The following is a 22,723-nucleotide window of genomic DNA, read 5'->3' as shown; positions in this document are numbered from 1 at the left end:
GTGGACTTGACAAACTCAGATAACACTTCTTGTGTCAACATTTCCGTTCCTTTGAGGTCGAGAGTACAGTGAAATCTCCACACTGTTTTGTTCTTTAGATTGATGTACGTTTACTAATTAACAATCACTTTGCCTATCTGACTGCAGCATTTCTCTCTAGTTTTCGTGATGTACCTAATGGGGAAGAGATATAGCTCACTCAGTACTCCTCGGATCAGGTAATCCGATATTTACCATTTCAGTATCAGCCCAGACAGCCCGGGCTTGCTACATCGGTACATCCATTGAAAATACTGTATTATAGTTTAAAATTATAATTAACCTGGCCATTTTATCTTTCCTCCACCAGACCACCTTTCTTGTAATATTAACAGCGTTAAACTTATGTATTTCGTTTACTTCACTAAACGTACTTAGAAGACACATTTATCCATCAATATTCTTCATATGCGACCCAAATCAATCATCATATACTAATCTCTCTCTCTCTCCCTATGTTTATTTTCCAAGTGGTAGATATTCTATTTTTGAATTCATAATTGATTGAAGGTGATATGAAATGTTTAGAATATATGCATGAAAAACAATTTTAAAGTGCCGTTATCCTGAAAATGGAATGTTAGCTGCAGCCTACGACATTCCATATGTTGAAAAAATGTTTTTCACACATGAAACTATTCCAGTTTTCTTTTTATCTTTACAGTCGATCCACGCGTGATAGGTCTAAAAGCATACATAATCCAAATGGCTTTAAATTAAATAGGGTTTGTTGCACTTCCGTAATGATGTTTTTTATTTGTTGCTAACATGGTATCATTGGTGTTAAAGGGCAGAAGTATATACTCTAAGTACACATGAATATACCGTAATAATTCCTTATATGCCTAAATGTTCAACATATTTGTGGCATTAATTAGTGTAATTCAAAATAACATTTTCTTCTTTACCCTTCATCCTTTCACTTTTGAAACTGTGCCTCAACCTCACGTCGATTTTAATGGTATCAAAACAAAAATGTGCGCTGAACATGCATGCTTTTAAATTGCAAAACTGCCCAAAATGCCTCAAGATATGATTCGTGCAAACGCTTTGGAACTGCGAACGAATTTGAGCGATTTTCTGGACTGAATTTACTCGAAGTAACACAATTTCAGCTTGCACAGCCACAAATAAATTAACAATAACTCTGATAAATAGAAATATTATCAGTTTTAAAAAGACAGACAGTTCGTTCCAGTCACGAAATCATAGTACGAACAGAACAGAAAATATAATTTATTAAGAATTAATCTATAGAGTTTTTCATCCATTCGTGTGAAGAAACATATCGGCAACATACAAATATATATATGAAGTAAAGACAAATATATAACACGTAATAAGTGAGTCATCTCGCAATAAAGCATCTCAATAACACATTGAATAGCTGTTCGGAAGTCCAGTAGCAGAAGACCTCTCTTTTCTGGCCACGCATTTCGTGGCAAAACACTTACTGCAATTATCCAGAACAGCTACTGGAGTTCCTAAACAGGGCAAAAATAGAATTCTTACTGGATAGAAGATGTGAAACAAGCCTGGGGTATTTCATTATTACCTGTTTCTAAACTAATAAAACATAATGTATGAGAGTAAGTATTCGCTTTATATTCTGGGATGTTATCATTACAGCTCCAGCTCCTAATAGTAACAGTATTTAATTCACCTGCTTCATACTCAAAACAAATTGACAAATGTTCTATTAAACAGAAGAATTACGTTATGTTATCAAATGGTAGCATGGGTCGCCTTTTTCAAGATTTAAAAAATTTCGATCATTTCTAATTTACTTTCAAACTTCATCTTTACCATTTTTCTCCAAATCCACCGAAAATGCTATGCCCAGTAATGACACTTCAGTCAACCACAGTAATTCTTTCCTATGATGAAACTTTTCTGTACTGTATGTACTACTTGCTTCCCTTCCAAACTGCTCTTGATTTGACAATATTCAGTGTCAGTCCTGACATCCTTGTAAAGACGTTTAATACTGAGGACTCCAGAGATTCAAGAGTCATCAAACACTGAAGCATATTCCTCTCCAAACATCAAAGATTATGTTTCCTATAGTCAAATACCTATTACATTTGTATTATTCATAAATAGTTTTAACAATAATTCGTACACATAACAAGAAGCGATACGAACATCAGCTAGATTTGATCCTGGAATTAAAAGTAATACGTTTGAAATAATCCAAATATTAGAGTCATAGTCAAATACAATTTTGTAAATTCAACTTATTATTTGGCGTTTATTGTTTATCTCGTTTGTCTTTGTTCCGTAATTTTGTTTTTCGCAGATACTTTATGACAGTCAAAAGCACTTGGCTAATTAAGGGTTATTGGTCATGTACAATTCAGCATTGATGAATGGGGCATGGTACTCTCTTTGTGACGAAATGGCTATCCATTATGGTGATAATGATGTCCTATTTCTTTCAATTAAGTAGCCCGAAACATTTAGTAGTGAGTGTGAACGAAATATAATAAATTTTAAAAAATGGGTCCACATATCAGCAAGGAGAAACTGGTTTTGTATAACACTGGAAAAAATTAACATGAACTGTTTATTTCTGTACATACTGTTTGTAAATAAAACATATTTTTCCGGTCTGAACAACTATAACAGTAGTTCCTAAACAACGGTAGGGTGGCCATAAATGAAACCAACGGGACAGTTGTACATGTGTTTTGGAAATAATAATAATAATAATAATAATAATAATGATAATGATAACACTAAGATGATGATGATGAAAATCAATTATAAGAAGAAGATTTTAAGTGAAAAGCATTTTGGTGATCCCCAAATGAAGAGTTTGGAATTTTTTCACATATTTTCACATTTTCTGTACATTCTTTACAAATATCTTTACTACCAAAATTTACTTTTCTAAACTGTATTAAGTATTGAGACTATTTATTAAATTTCTGACCATATTTTTGGAATCCTATTAATGGGTTCAAAGCAAAACGTAAGACTTTTGATTAATATGTCATCATTATTTAGTTCACAGGCCATATTATGCTGCCTCAACCTATCCTGTTTTCCGAACCACCTCGCGTATTTGCGAACGACCACGTGGTACATCGATAAAACTTAATTTACCCGATGTTCAAATGTCGCATAGAAAGCAAAATCAATGACTATTGATCAAAAGTACTAAAAAGTACTGAAAATGGTCAATAAATCACGACTAATATGTACATAATTAATTGTAACAAACGTATAAAATCTTCCCATTTGTGTGACCAGTTCAACACGTTCTAGAATGCTCTGCATAAAAACATATGCATGTCATATTCACCGTCAGTATTGCGCTGTACACATTTTAAAATTCACGATTGAGACAATCGTAACACCCAACTGAGCAAACGAATTGCCTTCTCCTAAAGTATGTAACAGCTCATACATTTTACCTGATCAGTTTGAAATTTTGTTAACTTTTGTCTTTTTCTTAATTTTAACCACAATCCTGCTTTTTCACGGGGATGGGGTGTTCTCAAACACTGGTGAAAATACATGTCACAACCGCAACAGTTTTGATACTTAGAAGCAACTTCAATATATGTTCCATTTATGCATGCGATATCGTGATGTTTGTTACATGTACTGTAAGCAAGGCTTAATGGCTGTACAAAATATAACCCCCATTGCACCTTGCTTAGTAAAACGATAACTACCATAAGTCAGTTAAATACTGTTTCATTATCGTGATCTATTGCGAGTAAAATATAATATCAAATTATCTCTCTTAGCTCTTACAAATATCTTTTATCTATTTATCTTTTCTTTATATTCATGATCTTTATGAGATATCAGACTATGTCACTTGTCCACCCTGTATGAAACATTTAGACGATGAGCCCAAGGCCGCAAGCTTTGCATCGTTATGACTCTGGAAGATATAGATTGAACCTCAAAACAAGAATATGATAAACAAAACAGAACAAGTCACTTTTCAGTTCTCAAGTGGGTATAACATCATTGACCTGCTCAACTGGATTCAGGTTGTGCGTATGATTCCTGACTTTACTCTCGGTCAGTTCCAACTGCAACTCTTATGTCGAATATGTTTGCATTTGACTATTGTATTTAACGAAAGCGCTCCATCTGAATGGATCATTCTGTCCTCGGCGTAATGTTTTGATTCATTAGCTTTCTCCTTGGACGAATCTAAAAAGGCAAAGTCACGCAGGGTTTGCAATGTAAGTATTTGGCAAATTCGCATTCGGCTTTTTCTTTCTTCACCTTTTGTAGATCCAACTCAGCTTTATCTAGTAATCTACTGAGCTCTATCACGTCTTTTTCTCTTTGTTCTAGCCATGTCTCAGCTCTTTTCAGCCGTTCCAAAAGCTCTTCACGGTTTTCAAGTTTTCCCCGCAAATTGCCTTGAATACATTCATTGCTAGTTTTCCTTAATAAAGAAACAATAATATTCATGATATTTGCATTAACATATTTAAGGACTTTCATAATAATGATTTCTAAAAAGCATGACTCCGTGATTTTATTACACACCAACAGGAACGACAGAGAACAAGTTAAAAATAGATTGGAAGGCATTTGATACGTTCATATTTTCGGCGACGTGGTGGACTGAAATCAATGAATATTTTTGGATGTTTTGCTATAAGGCTCTATGTTAAGAGTTTGTCTACATACATACATACATACATACATACATTGACACATAAGTTAAATGATCGAATAACTGATTGATTCATTTGTTTAATCGGAACATGAACAAGAAGTACATACAAATAAATGATGTAATAGAAAGCATATCGTTTACTAATTTCAGCATCTTACATTCGTTGAAACATTTCCATTGAAATCAAATTAACCACTCAGGCGGTAATTTGTAGTAATTTCTGGTATAGATAAAGACCTATAGAAATCCACCAACAACAGCTGGATGACTGATATTCTATTCGCAAACATTTGGCTGATATTGATCATAGAAGCGAATGTGTGATGTGCCGGTGTTTCTACTCCACTAATGAGGTCTGGTTCTAAACACTGGAAATATGAATGATACAATGGCAAAATGATAATTATAAAAAAATTGATACAGCAATGATGGTAATCTATTAAACAGCTTGTATTATTACAGGCATCACTGAATAGTTATTTTTAATATTTTCCTACCTTTCAGATGGTACAGTGTCCCATCATAATATATTTTGTCGATTCCGACGTCAAGCAGCTGTGGAATACGATAATCCACAACCATTTCAATGAGCAATGACGCGTAGTACTCTGGCATCATGAATGTGATGATCAAACTTGAGGAAGGCTCCAAACCACTAACGAGAACAAACTCAGGCGGGACCAAAAGTAATTCAGCTAGAGTTGTACGTACATTCTCCAACTGGCATCGGTCAAATGCATTGAATTCGTTACTCACCACGTGAAACCTGACGTATCTATATCCGTTCTCTAAAATATAGTATGACATATTCAAAAACATTTAGTTTTCTTATGTTTATATATTTTTCAGTACATTTTAAAGGTAAGATTCCATTCTTTACAAAAAATTATCCTCTATTACTTTAATTTACTAATGATTAATTTACTATATGTTGACTTTTGAAACAGTGCGCTTTAAAAGACTTTTATATGTGATGAAAAATATAGATACAAAACCTGGTTCTGGAGACGGGGTATAAAAGTAGGCCGCATTCCCGAAGTTTCTTGCATACTCGACACACTTTCTATGAAGATCCTGTCTTTTCAAATGCCATAGCATCACTTGGAGAACTATTATATTATCCCTGGTGAGAATATTCCGTTTTCTCAGAGCAGTGAAAAATTCAAGTGCTGTTTCTATTTTTTCAAGTGTTCCATAGCCAATACCATTCTCGCCTGCAAAGGTAAGTTTACAGATGCTATTATATTGATTGCACCAAGAGAACCTGATGTATTGAAGGTATGACAATAATGACACTGACAATGATAGAGAAATAGCAGAGCCTACTGACAAGAATATACAAAGATGTCTACAAAGACTGCCTGAAACTGTACAAATCTGAATAAAAGGCAATGGTATTTATTATATATTTGCATGGAAATTCTAATACAACAAATACGTGTTCTTTGTCAAAGAGAACTATATAAACTTTTATGTACTTATATCACAAATTTACCTGCAGTTGTAATTTAAAAGATCAGAGAAATGGACAATCTTTCTTCTGCAAAATATTTATCTTTTCTTTTATTGATATGTGTCTTACTTGTGCTGAAATAATTTTTTTATAGTCAGATACTCCGAAACGGAGGCACCTTTCTTTTACGTCATATTTCTCTTCAGCATATTGATGGACTTATCTAGAATGATAAGTAAGAATTTATCATAATTAAATTATTGTATAAAGTATATACAATACAAATAACCCTTTCTAACGTTACAATCAAAATATATTATTCTCTTTAAGTGCATTCGCTTGGGGCATCCTTAAAATAAGAGTTTCATAAAACTCCTAATGACAGTCTTAATGTCAAGGCATATATGACTCGAACAGTTAGCTATATTTTCACAGCATGGTTCAGAAGGTATGAACATCTCCAGTGTGGGATAATTTTTTGTTGGATGCTAATTCAATGAAAGACCTCATTCTAAGATAATTTAAAACAGTTACTTATGTTTAACTGAATCATATTTTCTGATTTGATACACAATGTATGTTCTTCTTCCATACATGGATTAAACGTTTCGTTCTTTTACTCTAGCTTTTACCCTTTAACTATACCCGTATTTAGCTACACGTGATATAATGAAACGAGAATAGTCTTCGTGACCTAAAATAAACAAGGATTGCGGTGAGTAGTCTGCTCGCTATTTCCTGAAAATCGTCCTGCATATCCGTCCGTAGCGACGGGGTAGTCATTGCAAGAATTAGAATTAATCACACTTATATAACGCATTTCTACACGCTAAAAGGCGAAGACCCACCAGAGTACGTTTCTTGCAATGAACCATTCACTGTTAAGCACTTTATGTTCGATCTCTAACCTACGCGCGATCAGTACTACAATGTGCACGACATGAAGGAAATGTTTGATACAATAAACGTATCTTGTATTTTAAAATTCCTGAATGAAGTAAACATTGATTCTAAGATATAACTATTTATGCTCACATGTTGAATATTTTTAAGCAATGTATATACAGTCGTTCATACTCAATACGTTTTCATCTAAACCTTCATTGACACACACCATTTACATTGCCTGTTGATCGGGAAGCATTCTATATTACACTCACCATCTCGTCGTTTTGCTTTTAAATGTTAGAGTTTATTACCGCTGGTCGATAAGAAACCTTTTATCAACTGTTGTTAATGCACATATAACCTTTTCTATGGCGCTAAATAGCCTAACAGTGCTGGTGCGCCGTAAAACTAAAATAAATAAATCAATTAATCCTGAGAATTATCCTGTCAGTATTCTGCACTTCATAGTTCCGCGCGTGAGATCATTAACATTAGCAGAGACAGTAAACTGCATGATCAGCACATGCGATTAAACCATTTGCAAACAATCTAAGGCAAGTCAATTGTCCGTCATTAGATTTGTAGGAAATAGGTAAACGATGCAGCAACACATACTGATGCAGACGTATATGTAGTTTGTTTGGAATGATGGTTACTCTGCTTCATATGAAACCCAATGAGACCACCGTGAGGTATACATAGCATTATCCCAATTTATCAGACTTTGTTAGAGAGTGTAACAGAATCGGTGATATAATTCTTTCCAATGAGTTTGACCTTTCGGTTGCAATAATGTTTAAGTAATGACTGATTTTGCAGAAATTGAAATTCAACACAATATACAATCTCTTGCGATGTCTCAGAAGAAAAGGAACAAGAACAATGATGCACAATGACTGTTTCGTAAGCTAACAATATCGAAACATCCTTATCCAGTACTATGTTACATGGCTTTGGTTCAAGAACTGGTGTATCTTGTAAACAGTCGAAATATTACTCCTTGTATATGACTCCAGTTTTATTTCAAATAATGCGTTGAAATTCTTTGGCTTCTTAAAGGTTATTTCTAGTTTCATATGTGCGAGAGCTATAACATACATTCACAAATTCTCGTTAATCTTCGCTGTAAAGCATTGATCTTCTCAAGCTAGGACCCTTTCCTTACATTCCTGCTTTACAGATACAACATGCAATTAAAAGACACATGACACTCTAAACCAATACAGCACCTGTCCTCCCAGTCTCCTTGGTCTGTCGTTAGGACTGAATAATGGATGCAACATTCTTGTCCTGGGAACTTATTTATAAAAGAGTGCAGTTTATATAACGTATTTAACCTTGCATTTGAGGGTTTTGCCATGTTTTCCCTTTCTGTATACACTCACAAAATATAGTGTAGAGCCCATTGTATATATTATATCATGACACACAATTAGTTAAAAATAAACACCCTCAATCACAACATAAACCATGGTGAGAGAAGGTGACTGATATTGTATGATAATGGACACATACTCGTAAATACACACCCACGCAGCTAATAATCCCATATTGTTACTTTATAATAAAGTACAGGAAATGTCGTTCATATTTTATTCCAATGCGTTAGACTAATTTCTGGCGATATTGTTAAACAGAGAGACTGAATCAGTATAATAACATTCAGACGATATATTCCTAATTGGTAGATGACACGTTTCTAAGTGACTTTCAATTGCTATTCTAGACTTTTCGCATATATTTTGTTTTTGAATAATAAAAACTTTAAAAACCAAAAATTGAGAATTAGTCTTAATGGATATTGTTCACTAATTTCTCGAGGTTGCCCCACCCCCGACCATCCCTCTCATACAATAACCAATTTTATTCCGATTCTAGATATTAATTATTTTTTATTTCCTGTATCGTTTGATATATTGTAATAGTTTTTTCAATAAATGATGCTTTAATATATATATATATATATATATATATATATATATATATATATATATATATATATATATATATATATATATATATATATATATATCCTGTGTAAAGATGGAAAACAAAAACAGGCTACCTGCGTATCATTTTAAAAAGTAGATACGGAATTTGGGGAGATTCGTCCAGTTCAAAACAAAGATTTATATATAAAGATTAAGGTGGCGTTGCTTTAAAAAGAAACAACCCCCAAAAATATCTTAATTTCTACAATATTTTCGTTTTTAAAAATATAATAATATATAAATTAAGAAACTTGTTGTCACTTTAAAAATATAATCGTAATTTTTATCTACAGCATTTTGGAGGTGACGCTTGGCAAACTGCGACATAATTTGCTTGTGAAGCAAGACATACATAAATGCAGAAATAAGAAAAGTCTTGCTGCTTGGTATTGTTTTTGAGATTGTTATCGTTGCAGCATATTTCACCATCAGATTTCAAGCAAAGACTGAATGTTAGTTTTCTTTCTTTTGGTTTCATGTATTTTGTGACGTTACGAAACATCCATGTACAACTGATGCTAAACCATTCACCATGATCGATATAGGTCGTAAAATATGTTAGTATTTTGACACCTCATTATTGCATCGATTGGAATATTTAGTTTATACACACCCAACCAGAGTAACATTCAAAGTGGTGAAAAATCTATGAGATTCACGAATCGTACTGGATATTTCGTGTGGACAAATCTGCCTTGTCTACTTGATGTATAAAAACCACTAGGACTGAAGAAATGGGGATATATTGGAATCATTGGGTACAGATTGTCAAAGCCTTCGCTTGACCTGCCAATCAATTATAAAATTATAATAACAATTTCCAGATTTTCTCACTTCTGAAAAAAAAAAACAATATCTAAAGACTGCAATATGATGTCGCGGGTAGGGTTTCGCCATTTTCAAAGTATGGATATTTGTTTGCCTTAATACCGTACCTATAACATACACTTTGTCCCACCATATTTAGTTTCAAATGGCTGTTATTTGTTTGTGTCTATGTGTATTACACATCACACGATAGCATACCCAATGTCCTCTATACATTAGCTTGCAAGTGTTGGCGTTTAACTACATACATTGGGCTATGTCTGCTATGATAACTTTGGTTCCCATATACATTACTTTTCAAGTGTTGGTGCTTATTTTTAGGATATAATACACTATCATGCCACTAACCTGTTTATGCATTAGTTTGAAAATGTGGGTATACGGAAGTGTGTGTGTGTGTCTGTGTGTGTGTTAGTCATCAGATCATATCATACCACTTGCTCCTTTGCCATGGGATTGTAAGAATGTTAGTTACTATATCCTACAATACTTCTTGCTCACCTAATCATTCGGCTGTATGAGTGTGTGTTGCATTCTGATTATAAGTGTTCGTTTGTCCTCATACTATATCCTAACTCGTGTTTTCAATGAACTATTTCGTACGTGCATGTACGTCTTGTTCAAGCAATGGTGTTAGACATCATTTTATATCAAACACTTATCCCTCTCCACACGAGGTATGCTAGTAAGATTGGTTTTTTTGTGCGTTTCACTCATCTTGCCAAAGTATGTCCCTTGACATCCAAAAAGTAGCTTGTAAGAACAGGTGTTTTGGTGTTTGTTTGAAGTTTGTGCGCCATTATACTATATATGAAAAGAACAAGACATCTACTGCAAATTTATACGTTATGACTATTTTGACAAAGTGTATCAATACTACCGTTTTATTCCTCAGTAGCTTAGTCGAAAAGCAGACTAAGATATAATTGAATCTTTATCTGGTATGAGATTTTTTTAAAATTTTGTTTTAAAACATTATGATCTGAGTTCGAATTATATTTTGTAAATAATTCTCGTACGTAAAATGCAAAAACAAATCTTCCTGTTTTATATACAAGTGGAGGATTATTCTTTAAAGTTTAAATGTTGCAAACGTAATTTTGATAATAAAACGTTTTGGCGACATGTCCAAATATTGAACACAAATAAATATCAATTGAATGCTTAGGAATATTCGTTCTATAAAAATCTGTCAACAAGAAAATATGAAGCTGTGTTTTTAAGTCTTTGACGAATCTATTTATCTCTGTAAAATTTATCAACTTTCAGTAGCTGGTTATCAAAGTTGGCGAACACATATCATCTCATCTTATAGAACAATTCTACAAGTAACACGTGAGCAGAAAACATGTCCCTATTATATCCAAAACATCCTTAGTTGGTAATAGTGGGTGCTGAGTGGAAAACATGTGCTTTAGATATCCTACAAAACTACCTCAATGTTGACAATTTACCTGGCAAGTGTGTGAGTTTTGGATTATATGTAAGTGAGTTAGTGCTAGGTGTGCAAGAGTTAGAGTATATATATATATATATATATATATATATATATATATATATATATATATATATATATATATATATATATATATATATGGAAAGAAGTACATGTCTCCTTCACTCGCTTGTACAAATTAATGATATACTAGGACGTCAATGCTGTATTATCACGTGAACTATCATGTTCTCTATTTGAAGGATAATCTCTCTATTAATGTCGAACTACTTCCTTTGTGGTGTTAGTATTTTAGCGACCTCTAAGGGATGCAAATATTTACCTATTACATAGTGTTTTAGTCGCTTAAGATCTTCGATGGTGATTTCAGCCGCCAGTTCATCTAGAAAAGCATTGAATCCCAAATCCTTAGGACAGTTCTTCAACAAATCTATCAGTGAAGATCCTCGTGGTGAAGGTTGCGATGGCTCGAAAGAACGTGTAACACGCGTACTAGTTGGCAGTACTACAGCACTGGTGATCACTGTATCGATGACGTTGGAAAATGATGGTTGTTCAGCAGTACAAGCTGCCTCAGTGGTATCTGTTTTTGGCGACTCTTCTGAAGGCATGCTAGAAGGCACCGATGTATTTTGGATCATTTCGGGCTCTATTGTTGCTGCCAGTTGTGGTGACTGTGATGGAAGTGGTGTTGATTCGCAAAACATGTTTAACCCGGTACTAGTTGGCTGCACGGTTTCACATAAGGTGGATATCTTTATGCTGTTCGTTAATGAAGAATCTGTGGGAATACTTGAAGCCGCCATCGTTTCGACAGTTGTTAAATTAGTGTTAGTGCTGGTTGCTGCCGTGGTAGCTTTTGTGAGTTACCAATGTTCTCCTGCGAACAAACAAACACAATGATTTAAAATAATAGCAATATCACTATTTGATCAAATTTTTAAAAGAATTGTATTCCTACAACTAATTCTATCAATTGTTTTTTCTCGCCATGTAGAACAATTTAAAACATGATTATATTCTGCATTGCATGTGTCTATACATGCCTTGGCTCAATTATCTGCCTGCCTGTTTGAAGAAATTTAACATTTTGTGTTAGTTTGTCTTTAAGCGTTCAGTCAAGTATGTGTTACTTTAAAGAAATACAATAAATAACACCAGAAATATTGAATTAGTTTTAAACATTGTTAAAGAATGTTACAGCAGAACTCTTCAGGCATTTATATCTGTCGAACTATTTACCCGGTAATATAATCTGTTGTATCCTGATATTCCATCTACATCAATGCTCTATGTGTTTAACAGATTCAAGAGAAAAAGCGAAACACTTACCGCTTTTAGTTCTTTTACGTTCATACAATTTATTATGTTGTTATTCGATTCAGGCAAATCCATAGGTTAACCGTGAGTGATTGATACATATGTGCAATGCTAATTATTTAATCCAATTAAACGATGATTGGGCACTTCTTTCACTTATTTGCTATCCAAACGTAGCATGTAAAATGTCAAATAAATTTTCAATAATAGTATCATTTCATATATGTTTAATGTAGATAGAAACCTGGCTTTGTAGCGTTAATGTATATACTGTACTCACTCAGTGATGGGTTGTTTTATGTCTTATAGTTACGTCATTAAGCACGTTACACACCCGAATGAATTAAATTATCTACGTATAATCATCGGATATTCCTCCTGTTGGTCTGTGAAATAAGCCCTATGCATCCTCACTGTATGTCGTAAAAGCAGACTGAGTGGAGGCAACCAGTTGACCGTGGTTCCGACTCATGTCGATTGAGACGATTCTAGAATGTCAGCAAACGGGAGAATCACGAGTTTCTACCGGACGCAACAAACACACTACTTTGGCCTTTACTTCTTACTAGACGAGTGGTCAGAATTAGCGCTGTAGCGACACATCGGCGTGTCACGCTTATCCCCTAGGAAGTCTTTTTAACTTGCTTTCTAACCGTCACTTTACCTTTTTTCCTCATGGATGTATCTTGATACCTCTGTTGCCCTTAGAGTTCCATTATTTTCCCTTCTCACTGACTTCCTAGAAGGCGGCGGATTAACGGATCACTGTGGATGTATCTTTAATTGCTGAATATACCACCTGTGTATCAGGGGCACTTGACAAGTCTAACCTTGTTGGACTATATGACGGGTTGGGAAGAATGGGTGATGATTGTGTAACAGAACATAATGGAAAGTGAAAACAAAATAGCTTGAAAAAAATTAAAATCAAAACCTTTGTCCAAATCAGTCGATGAGCCATGCGGCTTGGATACATTCTCGCGCTCCGTGGTCCTCCAGTCTAAAGATGCTTCAGAAATCGCTGTCTCACCATCGCCATTTATAGTCTAAAAGACGATACTTCTTCTAACAGGTGCGCCTAAAAGTGTAAGCAACATATAATTGGGTTGCTTTTTTGTGGCACGTCAAGCAGACGAAAATATCAGGCAAAGTAACAGGTTCCGTCATTTACCAGTAACCTCATTCGCTTTCTTGTCACTGAATTCATCCAAAGACGTGATTCGCTGACGCGGATTTACGAGAGTCAGAGACACTGCAATCACTGAAGGCAAGAAGAACTAAGTTGTCACTGCCACCCGTGGAATCCGTTCAAATCGTTAAGGAAATATGCAGGGCTCTAACACCATCATCGATACCTTCAGCACATCAACACTACCCAAGGTAGTAAAAGTTGAACTTTTGCCATTCATCATTGAGATATACATACGAAATCCACTTTGATGTTTTGGTTATCAGAAGCACGGTCAAAACGATGACAAATGCTCCAAAATTCATGATTGTGGCCGATGATGCGACTCTTCACATCGGGAACCCGAGTGTAAAGACACCCCACACTGCATCAGCTGAGGTAAACATCACAAATCCAAATCAAAAGACTGCGAAACCTGTAAACGGAGAAGTGCATTCAAATGATGAAATACACCTCAAATATTCCCTTTCCAGAGAACAGAAGGATAGTAAAATATACTACCTCCCTACGTAGCAATACCTTGCAACTATAGTAAAGACCAACCCGAAGATAACAAAGGATCCCTACACAGACAACATTTAATAATGCCCCCAAAACAAAGTACAAAATGAGACTGAGCCTTACGAGGCAGCACAAGTGGTCTTGCTACTCTATCAAGCTACATACGTTAGGCGACTTTGATGACGTGAAAGAAACTGCAGCGTGTCTTCGAGGCGGCTTCAGATCTACAAACAAATCAGTTCATCCCCGTACTTCCTCCTAATGAATATGAATGTAAACGTGCTCCTTCGTGAAAGGTCTAAATCAATTATTATACCATTTCTAATTTCAATTCATAATGAAGACTACTTACAATCAACTGCAACGATTATCTTCTGATTTTAACTGAACATGATGTTTCGATGTTTTGCTTGCAGTAAACCAAACCTTTTCTTTTTGAAAGATACGGACAACATTGCTTTTAAAACTTAAACCTTTTTTAACACCTCTCATAATGATTAGCTTGTGAATAGTAGGGATCCTCGTTCATCGAGTCATTACATTATGTTCCATTTATATATCATCAAAACCCAAGTTACTACCAAATCAATTAGACAACGCCAATCAACAGCTGTCAGTCCTGTTTGTTCTACTCGAGGATTTCAAAGTCCACGCATACTATGGGGACCAAAGTTAAGAACAGGACAAAAAGATTGAAGATTTTGTTTCCAGACAGCAGTTTTTGTTCTTCTTCGTTGATGTTGGATTATGATTGGAAGGTCGATAATGAACGTCATAGCAGTGACTACTTTCCAATCGCTTTTATGAGCATTACCTCTACCATCGACTAGCCAAATCCATGCTGGAAATTAAAGAAGGCTGACTGGACCACGTATAAAATACTTTACAATACAAGAGTTAAGAGAGATATCCTTTTAAGCCTCAATGTTCTTGTTTAACATTTTACATCTATTGTATTAGAGATTACAGAAAAGTCCATTCCAATCAACCCACCCAACTCTAAAAGAAGCAAAAACACAATGTACCAATGAATCCTGAACAGAACCCATTAGACAACGTCGAGAAGCATTGTGAAAAGTTGATAATGGTCAGAAGCCCGACAATTTAGTGGATATTGCATATTCCAGGCTTAACATCGCCTCAAAATTTAAAAAAAATGTAAGAAAGCATAATGATTAAACTATTACTACTTTACAATCTTGCTCCACAATCAAGAAAGCATGTGGCACGATCCGCAAAATAAGTGGTAGGGGAACCAAGCACTCATTCAGACATTTTAAATTAAAAAAATAAAAATATCAACTCCAAACATGACAAGCAAATGTGCTTTGTGATAGTGTTTTTAAAACATCAAAGATCATTTAATTATTCAGCAGATTTTTGAAGGCTGACAAGTCAAAAAGAGAAGATACATTTGAAATTCACATGAAATAATTTCCTCAGTTATAATCAACCGTTTTGAACGTATGGGTGCAATAAATAAGGTGCATATACATCTCTCGGGCCGGGCGAAATACGATAATAATTTTGAAATATCTACCTGAACCCTCATTAATCGCTCTTTTAGAAATGTTCGATGTCTTTTGGACAACAGGTACAGTGCCAACAGCTTAGAAAGCGGTTACGGTAATACCTGTTCCCAAACCAGCTAAGGATGTCACAGATCTTACCAACAGCCGTCTCGTTACTTTGGCGAGCTGTTTTATACAAAACGATGAAGGAATGATCAATGCATAGCTTGTTTGGTATTTGGATACAAATAATTTATTATCCCATTTCAAATATTGCTTCCGATATGGCTGCAATACTCACTTTATGTCAAACATTTGTCAAATAAGGAATTGAAGGTACGAGTGGACTCCACCCTCTCTGATAAATATGAAGAACATCTAAGGATGCCACAGGGTAATATTTTATGTCACGCTTTTGAACATAAAACTTAAAAAAATTACTAAGTATGTGGCTCCTGGTTGATACTTTCCTAACATATTATGCATCGAAACACGTGCATACAATAGAAAGACAATTTAAACGAAATATAAATAAGATTCCAATATAGGACACTCGCTGCGATTTCAAATTCTCAAAACAAAAAAGGAATGTACGAATTTCTGTCAGCAAAGAAGACAACATGATGATTCTAAACTATTTGGATGGAACACTTATACCAGATGTTGAGAAAACAAAGGACATTCTCATCAAACATACCGACAGGTGTACCTCTCACAATATCGTATGTTGAATTTCCAGCCATATCGGTTGTTATGTATATGTAATTTAATTATTTGTTTGTTAGTTTAAATTTTTTTAATTCCATTACATGCTATTATAAGTTAACTTTGTCTGCTGGATTTGACATTTTCTTAGAAATTCAGTTCCGTTCTGTTTGACCTGACTGTATCTAGTTGCTGATCTTGATTCAGAACCAGTAATGGTTCTGGTAGACAACTTTATTTTCTTAATTATTCTTTCCCAGAGTAAGAACACTTGATTTCAGTTAAAGCCGTATTGGGAGTACGTGATCTTAGGTAGGAATAAAAGCTTCCATTTTGTTCTGGGAGGGTGACCATGTGACCCTTATATGGGTATCTGTTTTGCGTCTAAAATTAGTGTATAACTATTTTATGCATATACTTTTTGTTGCAACCAGTTTGAGTTGAAATTTTATTTTATGGAATACAAGTGATTCTTTACCGTAGAAATATATATGTTACCATACATAAATTTTGGGCACAAAAATTCATTGAAATTTATTCAGAATTCAAACCTGGGTTAATTTGACACAACAGCACTTTGAAGGTTGCAACAGACATCATTTTGGATGTCATCGGGATTCGAGTTCAGATTCATTTAGGACTTTTTAATAATTGAACTTCTTTTTTTCATTTTACCTTGTTTTTTTAGGGAAATAAGTTATTTGTTAACATTTATAAAGCTTGCTGTTTTCACTCTTTCCTGTTATGTTTTGTAAGAGCCTAGACTCATAACAAGAAAACTGGACTCTCGTCCTTGGGATATATGAATTTTAGCTAAAATATTTCAGAACACTTTATTTTTTGAAATTTAAATTCCCTTAGTTTCAGACTTTTTTAAATAACAAGCATTATTTTAAAATTAATTTTTTTTTCGTGAAATCAACAGGCTTTTTTTTTACAATATCATCAAAAGTAGATTTTGATATCTTCCCAGGAGACGTTGTACACATTGAAAATGGAAGTACATATAAAAAACGTTGGACTTAGATATAAGACAGGTTCAGTTCAGATAGAAAAGATACAAATGGAAAGAGAGAGGGAAGTTAGGAAAATCCAATTTGAGAAAGAAAAACAAAATAGGACAATGCAAATGCAAAGAGAAAATGAAAAAGGGAATTTTAAATTAAATTAAAAGAATTAGAGCTGGCAAGAGAAAAACACTCCCCTACTTATAATGTTGTAAGAAATATCATATTAGTGCCCCTTTTAGAGAAAAAGAAGTAGACAAATATTTTTCTCGTTTTGAAAATCTCCTGAAAATTTGAAATGGCCAATGACTATGATCTGATTAAGGAATGCATCTTAAAGGGTTATGAGTTAGTCCCTGAGGCTTATCGGCAAAAATTCAGGAACTATCAAAAAGAAGCTGGACAAACTGATGTCCAATTTGAGAGAAAAAGATCAGTTATTTGAAAGATGGTGCTTAGCCCAAAAGTTGAACAAGATTACGAAAGTCTTAAACAACTTATATTACTTGAAGAGTTCAAAAACTGTGTACATAGTGACATTAAATCTTATCTTGACGAGCATCAGATAGAAACTTTGGAAAATGCTACTCGTGCTGCTGATGAGTATTCTTTAACTCATACAAATTTCTTTTGTAAATAAGACTTCTACTCAACAGTCTTTTGGCAGAAAAGTATTTCAGCCTAATACAAGTCCTTCTAAGACTCAAACTGGCAAAACGTCTAAAAATCTCTTGCTGTTTATGAGTAAGTTGATCATTATGAAAGTCTCAGACTAATTGCATTTTTTGAAGAGTTCAAGAATTGTGTCCATCGTGACATTAAGATTTATTTTGATGCGCATAAAGTCGAAACCTTGGAAAATATTGCTCGTGCCGCTGATGAGTATTCCTTAGCTCATAAATTTTCTTTTGTAGGCAAGACTTCCACCGAGCAGACTTCTGGTAAAAAGGTATTTAAGCATAATGCAAGCCCTTCTAAATCTCAGTCTGGAACATCTTTTAGAAATCAAGCCTCTGATAGGCTTGATAAAAATATCCTTGTCTCTTCCTCCTACAAATTCAAACATAATCATCAGAATGAAGACTGACATATTCTGATTGTTCTTATTGCTAAGAGGTCATGGTCACGGTCATGTATTTAAATCAATACATTTCTTGGGCCTAACAAAATCCAGTCTCATTTTATTATGGATAATTATAAACCATTCATATCGAACTGTTCTATATCACTATTGTGTGATTCAGCCAATCCCATCCTATTAAAATTGTAAGGGACAAAGGAGCTTCGCAGAGTCTTTTATTATCAGGCACTTTGCCTTTTCCTGAGGAGCCTTCTTCTAATGAGAATGTTCCTATTCAGGGAGTAGAGTGTGGCTTTGTTAATGATCCTCTCCATTGTGTAAAGTTGTCATCAGACATAGTCTCAGGACCCGTGACAATCGGAATTGTGCATACTTTACCCGTTGAGGGCAATCATTTTTTACTTGACAATGACCTAACTGGAGATAAGGCTGTGGTGAATCCATTTGTAACTGACAAGCCTTGCTTGGATCAGAAAGTCGATCCTGTTGAAAAAGAATTCCCTGATTTAAACCCTGCTGGTGACGAGTGATCAGTGAACTATCAAATTGTAGTTCCAAAATCTTACAGACAGGAAATACTTAGTCTGGCCCATGAAACTCCTTTGGCTGGTCATTTTGGGATTAACAAGACTTATTAAAAGATCTTGACTCACTATTATTGGCCAAAATTTAAAAGTGATGTTTCCAAATATTGCAGAACTTGTCATACTTGTCAAATGGTATGAAACCTCAATCAAAACATACCTAAGGCTCATCTGCAACCTATTCCTGCATTTGACGAACCATTTAGCGGAATAATGGTCGATTGTGTTGGTCCCTTACCTAAGACCAAGTCAGGTAACCAATACTTGCTGACCATAATGTGTGCGACAACGCGATTCCAAGAGGCAATTCCTTTGAGGAATATTAAATCTTAAACAATAGTAAAAGCTTTGATAAAGTTTGTTTACTCGATTTGGCCTTCAGAAGTCTTTCCAATCTGGTCAAGGGTAAAATTTTATGTCTGGAAATTTCCAGGAAGTTATGTACGAATTAGACATCCAACAATTTAAGTCTTCTGCTTATCACCCTGAGAACCAAGGGGCTTTAGAAAGATTTAATCAAACTTTGAAAAATATGATTCGGTCATATTGTTTTGATACGGGTAAAGATTGGAGTGAAGGCATTCGTTTACTATTGTTTGCAGTTAGGGAGTCAGTTCAACAATCTTTAGGATTCAGTCCCTGTGAGCTAGTTTTGGGACACACTGTGCGTGGACCATTGAAGTTGTTGAAAGATGATCTTCTTTCTAATGAAGATAGCGAAATCAGTCTTCTTGATTATATTTCTCACTTTAATATAAATTGTCAAAGGCTTGTGAGGTTGCAAGGGCTAATCTGCACTCTACTCAGTCAAAAATGAAATTAAGTTATGATAAAATACAAAGGAAAGTAGTTTTCAGCCAGGTGATAGAGTTCTGGCTCTCTTGCCCATACCACACAATCATCTTCACGCCAGGTATCATGGTCCTTACACAGTTTAAAAAAGGGAATGATTTAAATTACAGAATAATTACTCCTGTGAGGCAAAAGCAGAAACAACTTTGCCACATAAATATGTTAAAGGAGTATATTGAGAGAGATAGCCAGGTTAAACATGCAATTAATTAAGTTGTATCTGTCCCACTTATTGAGGATTTAAGTGAAGGAATGCAATCGAACACTAAAGATTTTGGAGCTACAAATCTTTGGAATTCAGAAATTATGAAAAATCTGGACCAGAAACTTTCACATTTGCAGTAACAAGAAAGGGATGAACTTAAGCAGTTATTATTTGAATATGAGCACTTATTTCCAAATGTTTCTACAAGAACAAAAGAAAATTGTCTTGACGTTGAAATTGTAAATTCCAAACGTTAGAAATAACATCCGCAAAGGATAAATCCTCTCAAAAAGGAATGCTAGAAAAACAAATTCAGTATTTGCTGGAAAACGATTCCATAGAGCCTAGTAAAAGTGACTGTAGTTTACCATGTATACTTGTTCCGACACCAGAGAAAACGTTCCGCATGTACACGGATTATAGAAAAGTGAACAGTGTGACTAAAAGAGATTCATTTCCATTACCCATAATCAATGACTACATTGATAAAATTGGGAATGCAAAGCAAGTCACCATATTTGACTTTCTAAAAAAATTGTCAAATTGCACTAACGGAAAGAGCAAAGGAAATTTCGGCATTCGTGACTCCATATAGATAAAAGGTGATGCTGTTTGGGATGAAAGGATCTCCAAGTATTTTTCAACGTTTAATGAACATGATTATCTCTGTTCAAGATAATTGTGATGCTTACATAGATGATGTCATCATCCACAACGTCACTTGGAAAGAGCATTTAGCAGCAATTAGGAATTTTATTAACAGACTCACTTATGCCATTTTGACAATTAATTTATCCAACAGTGAGCTTTTCCGTGCTTGTGTAACTTTTAGGACATATCGTGGGACATGGACAAGTTAATCCTATAGATGCTAAGGTCAAGTCTGTCTCTGAATTCCCTGTGCCTATCAGTAAAAAGGAACTGATGCGATTTTTAGTTATGGCTGGATACTATTGGAAACTTTGTTCTAATGTTTTCATAATTTCTGAATCCTTGACAAACTTACTGAGCAAAAGATCATGTTTCTTTGGATTGAAAAATGTCAGGAGGCTTTTGTTAAGTTAAAAGCCATACTTAATAGTGCACCAGTTCTTACAGCTCCAAAATTCAGCCAATCATTTAAATTGTTCGTTCATGCAAGTGATGCTGGAGTTGGAGCAGTATTGATTCAAGAAGATAAAAGTGGTGCTGACCATCCAGTGTGCTATTTTTCTAAGAAATTAAATAAGCACCAAAGAAATTAATCAACAATCGAAGAAGGAATGTTTGGCTTTGATATTATCATTGCAACATTTTGAAGTTTTATTAATTCAGCTCCTTTTCCGACTATTGTGTTTAGTGATCACAACCCCTTTACTTTCATCGACAAGATGAGAAACATACAAAAAATCAGAGATTATTAAGGTAGAGTTTGTTGTTACAGGAATATAATATTTACATCAGGATCATCAGGGGAAAAGAAAATTTAATAGCAGATGCACTTTCCCGTTTATAGAAATAGCATTTCATGTACACTTTGTAGAATTCATAAGAGTTCTTATGTTACTATTGTTTTAAACCTCATATATAATTAATCTATTGATTCATATATTTGATTTAATTTATATTTGATTTAAGTTGTGATTGACTTGATTTGATTGTTTGTGGCTTTTTGAGACTTTTTATTTTCTTTACATGTCAATGTAATATAATTTTGTTTACTAGGAATATCTATTTTAAAGAAAATTCAGTTCGTGGTTATAGCGTATGATGTGAGTTGGAAGTTGGATACCAAATTTTGTTATATTTACAGTTTCTCACCACCGCTGGATAGAGTGAATTTAATCTGCTTTCTATATTATTTTGTTTTGTTTTGGTTTCTTGGGGGCTGGAGGGAGCTGTTTCGTTTTCTTGCAAGTTCGATGGACTAGCTGCAATCAACTCTTTTCTAGTTTCCCAACGGTGTTATCTGCTCTGGGCGATCAGATTAGCTTAAATGTCGAACCCTGTTTGTACTGGTTGTACGTGTATGTAAAGGGTTACTGAAAGATGCAACATAACTGTGTAGAAAAATAGAAGTGTGTTTCTTTGGTATGAAGTAACGGATTGGCCATGTTATCCATAGTGATGCCAAGCGTTCTTATGTTTATGCATCTCTGCATGAGCATGGTATTTCATTTCAAGGAGTCCCGTTGCTCCTTTTGGTTCTCTAAATCATAATGAACTTGTTAATGGCATCTTGACAGTGTAAAATTTATGGTAAAGAAATTACATTACCGTTACTTATGAACACTTTCCTAAATCCCGGTCATACTTCACAATGAAATAAGTTGTAATTACCGACCGTAATATCCAGCGAGATAACACTAAGACAATAATTCGAATTTCCTTTTTAAATGCCGATGTTTAATATTTTAGAGAGTTGTTTCAGACACTACTTAACATAGTCACGTGACTTACTATGGATCACAATTTGAGTG

General features: G+C 34.5%; 1 protein-coding gene across 3 annotated transcripts in view; it reads right to left on the bottom strand.

The window, feature by feature from the left end:
• Nucleotides 1–1,259: 1,259 nt before the first annotated feature.
• LOC149786622 (uncharacterized) overlaps nucleotides 1,260–22,723 on the bottom strand; it is a 39,972-nt gene continuing 18,508 nt past the window's right edge. For all 3 annotated transcript variants that reach the window (XM_089978232.1, XM_089978233.1, XM_089978231.1), the window contains 4 exons: nucleotides 11,632–12,189; nucleotides 5,689–5,907; nucleotides 5,191–5,481; nucleotides 1,260–4,456 (listed from right to left, as the gene is read on the bottom strand). In XM_089978232.1, the coding sequence (XP_089834358.1) occupies nucleotides 4,380–4,456; nucleotides 5,191–5,481; nucleotides 5,689–5,907; nucleotides 11,632–12,115 (1,071 nt within the window). In that variant the 5' untranslated portion in view covers nucleotides 12,116–12,189 and the 3' untranslated portion in view covers nucleotides 1,260–4,379. The remainder of the gene's footprint in view (nucleotides 4,457–5,190; nucleotides 5,482–5,688; nucleotides 5,908–11,631; nucleotides 12,190–22,723) is intronic.

This window comes from Sinohyriopsis cumingii, chromosome 12, assembly GCF_028554795.1.
Source record: "Sinohyriopsis cumingii isolate HCF-2022 chromosome 12, ASM2855479v2, whole genome shotgun sequence".
Classification (NCBI taxonomy): Eukaryota; Metazoa; Mollusca; class Bivalvia; order Unionida; family Unionidae; genus Sinohyriopsis; species Sinohyriopsis cumingii.
Note: the sequence above shows the minus strand (reverse complement) of the source record. Positions and strands in the feature narration are given on the sequence as shown.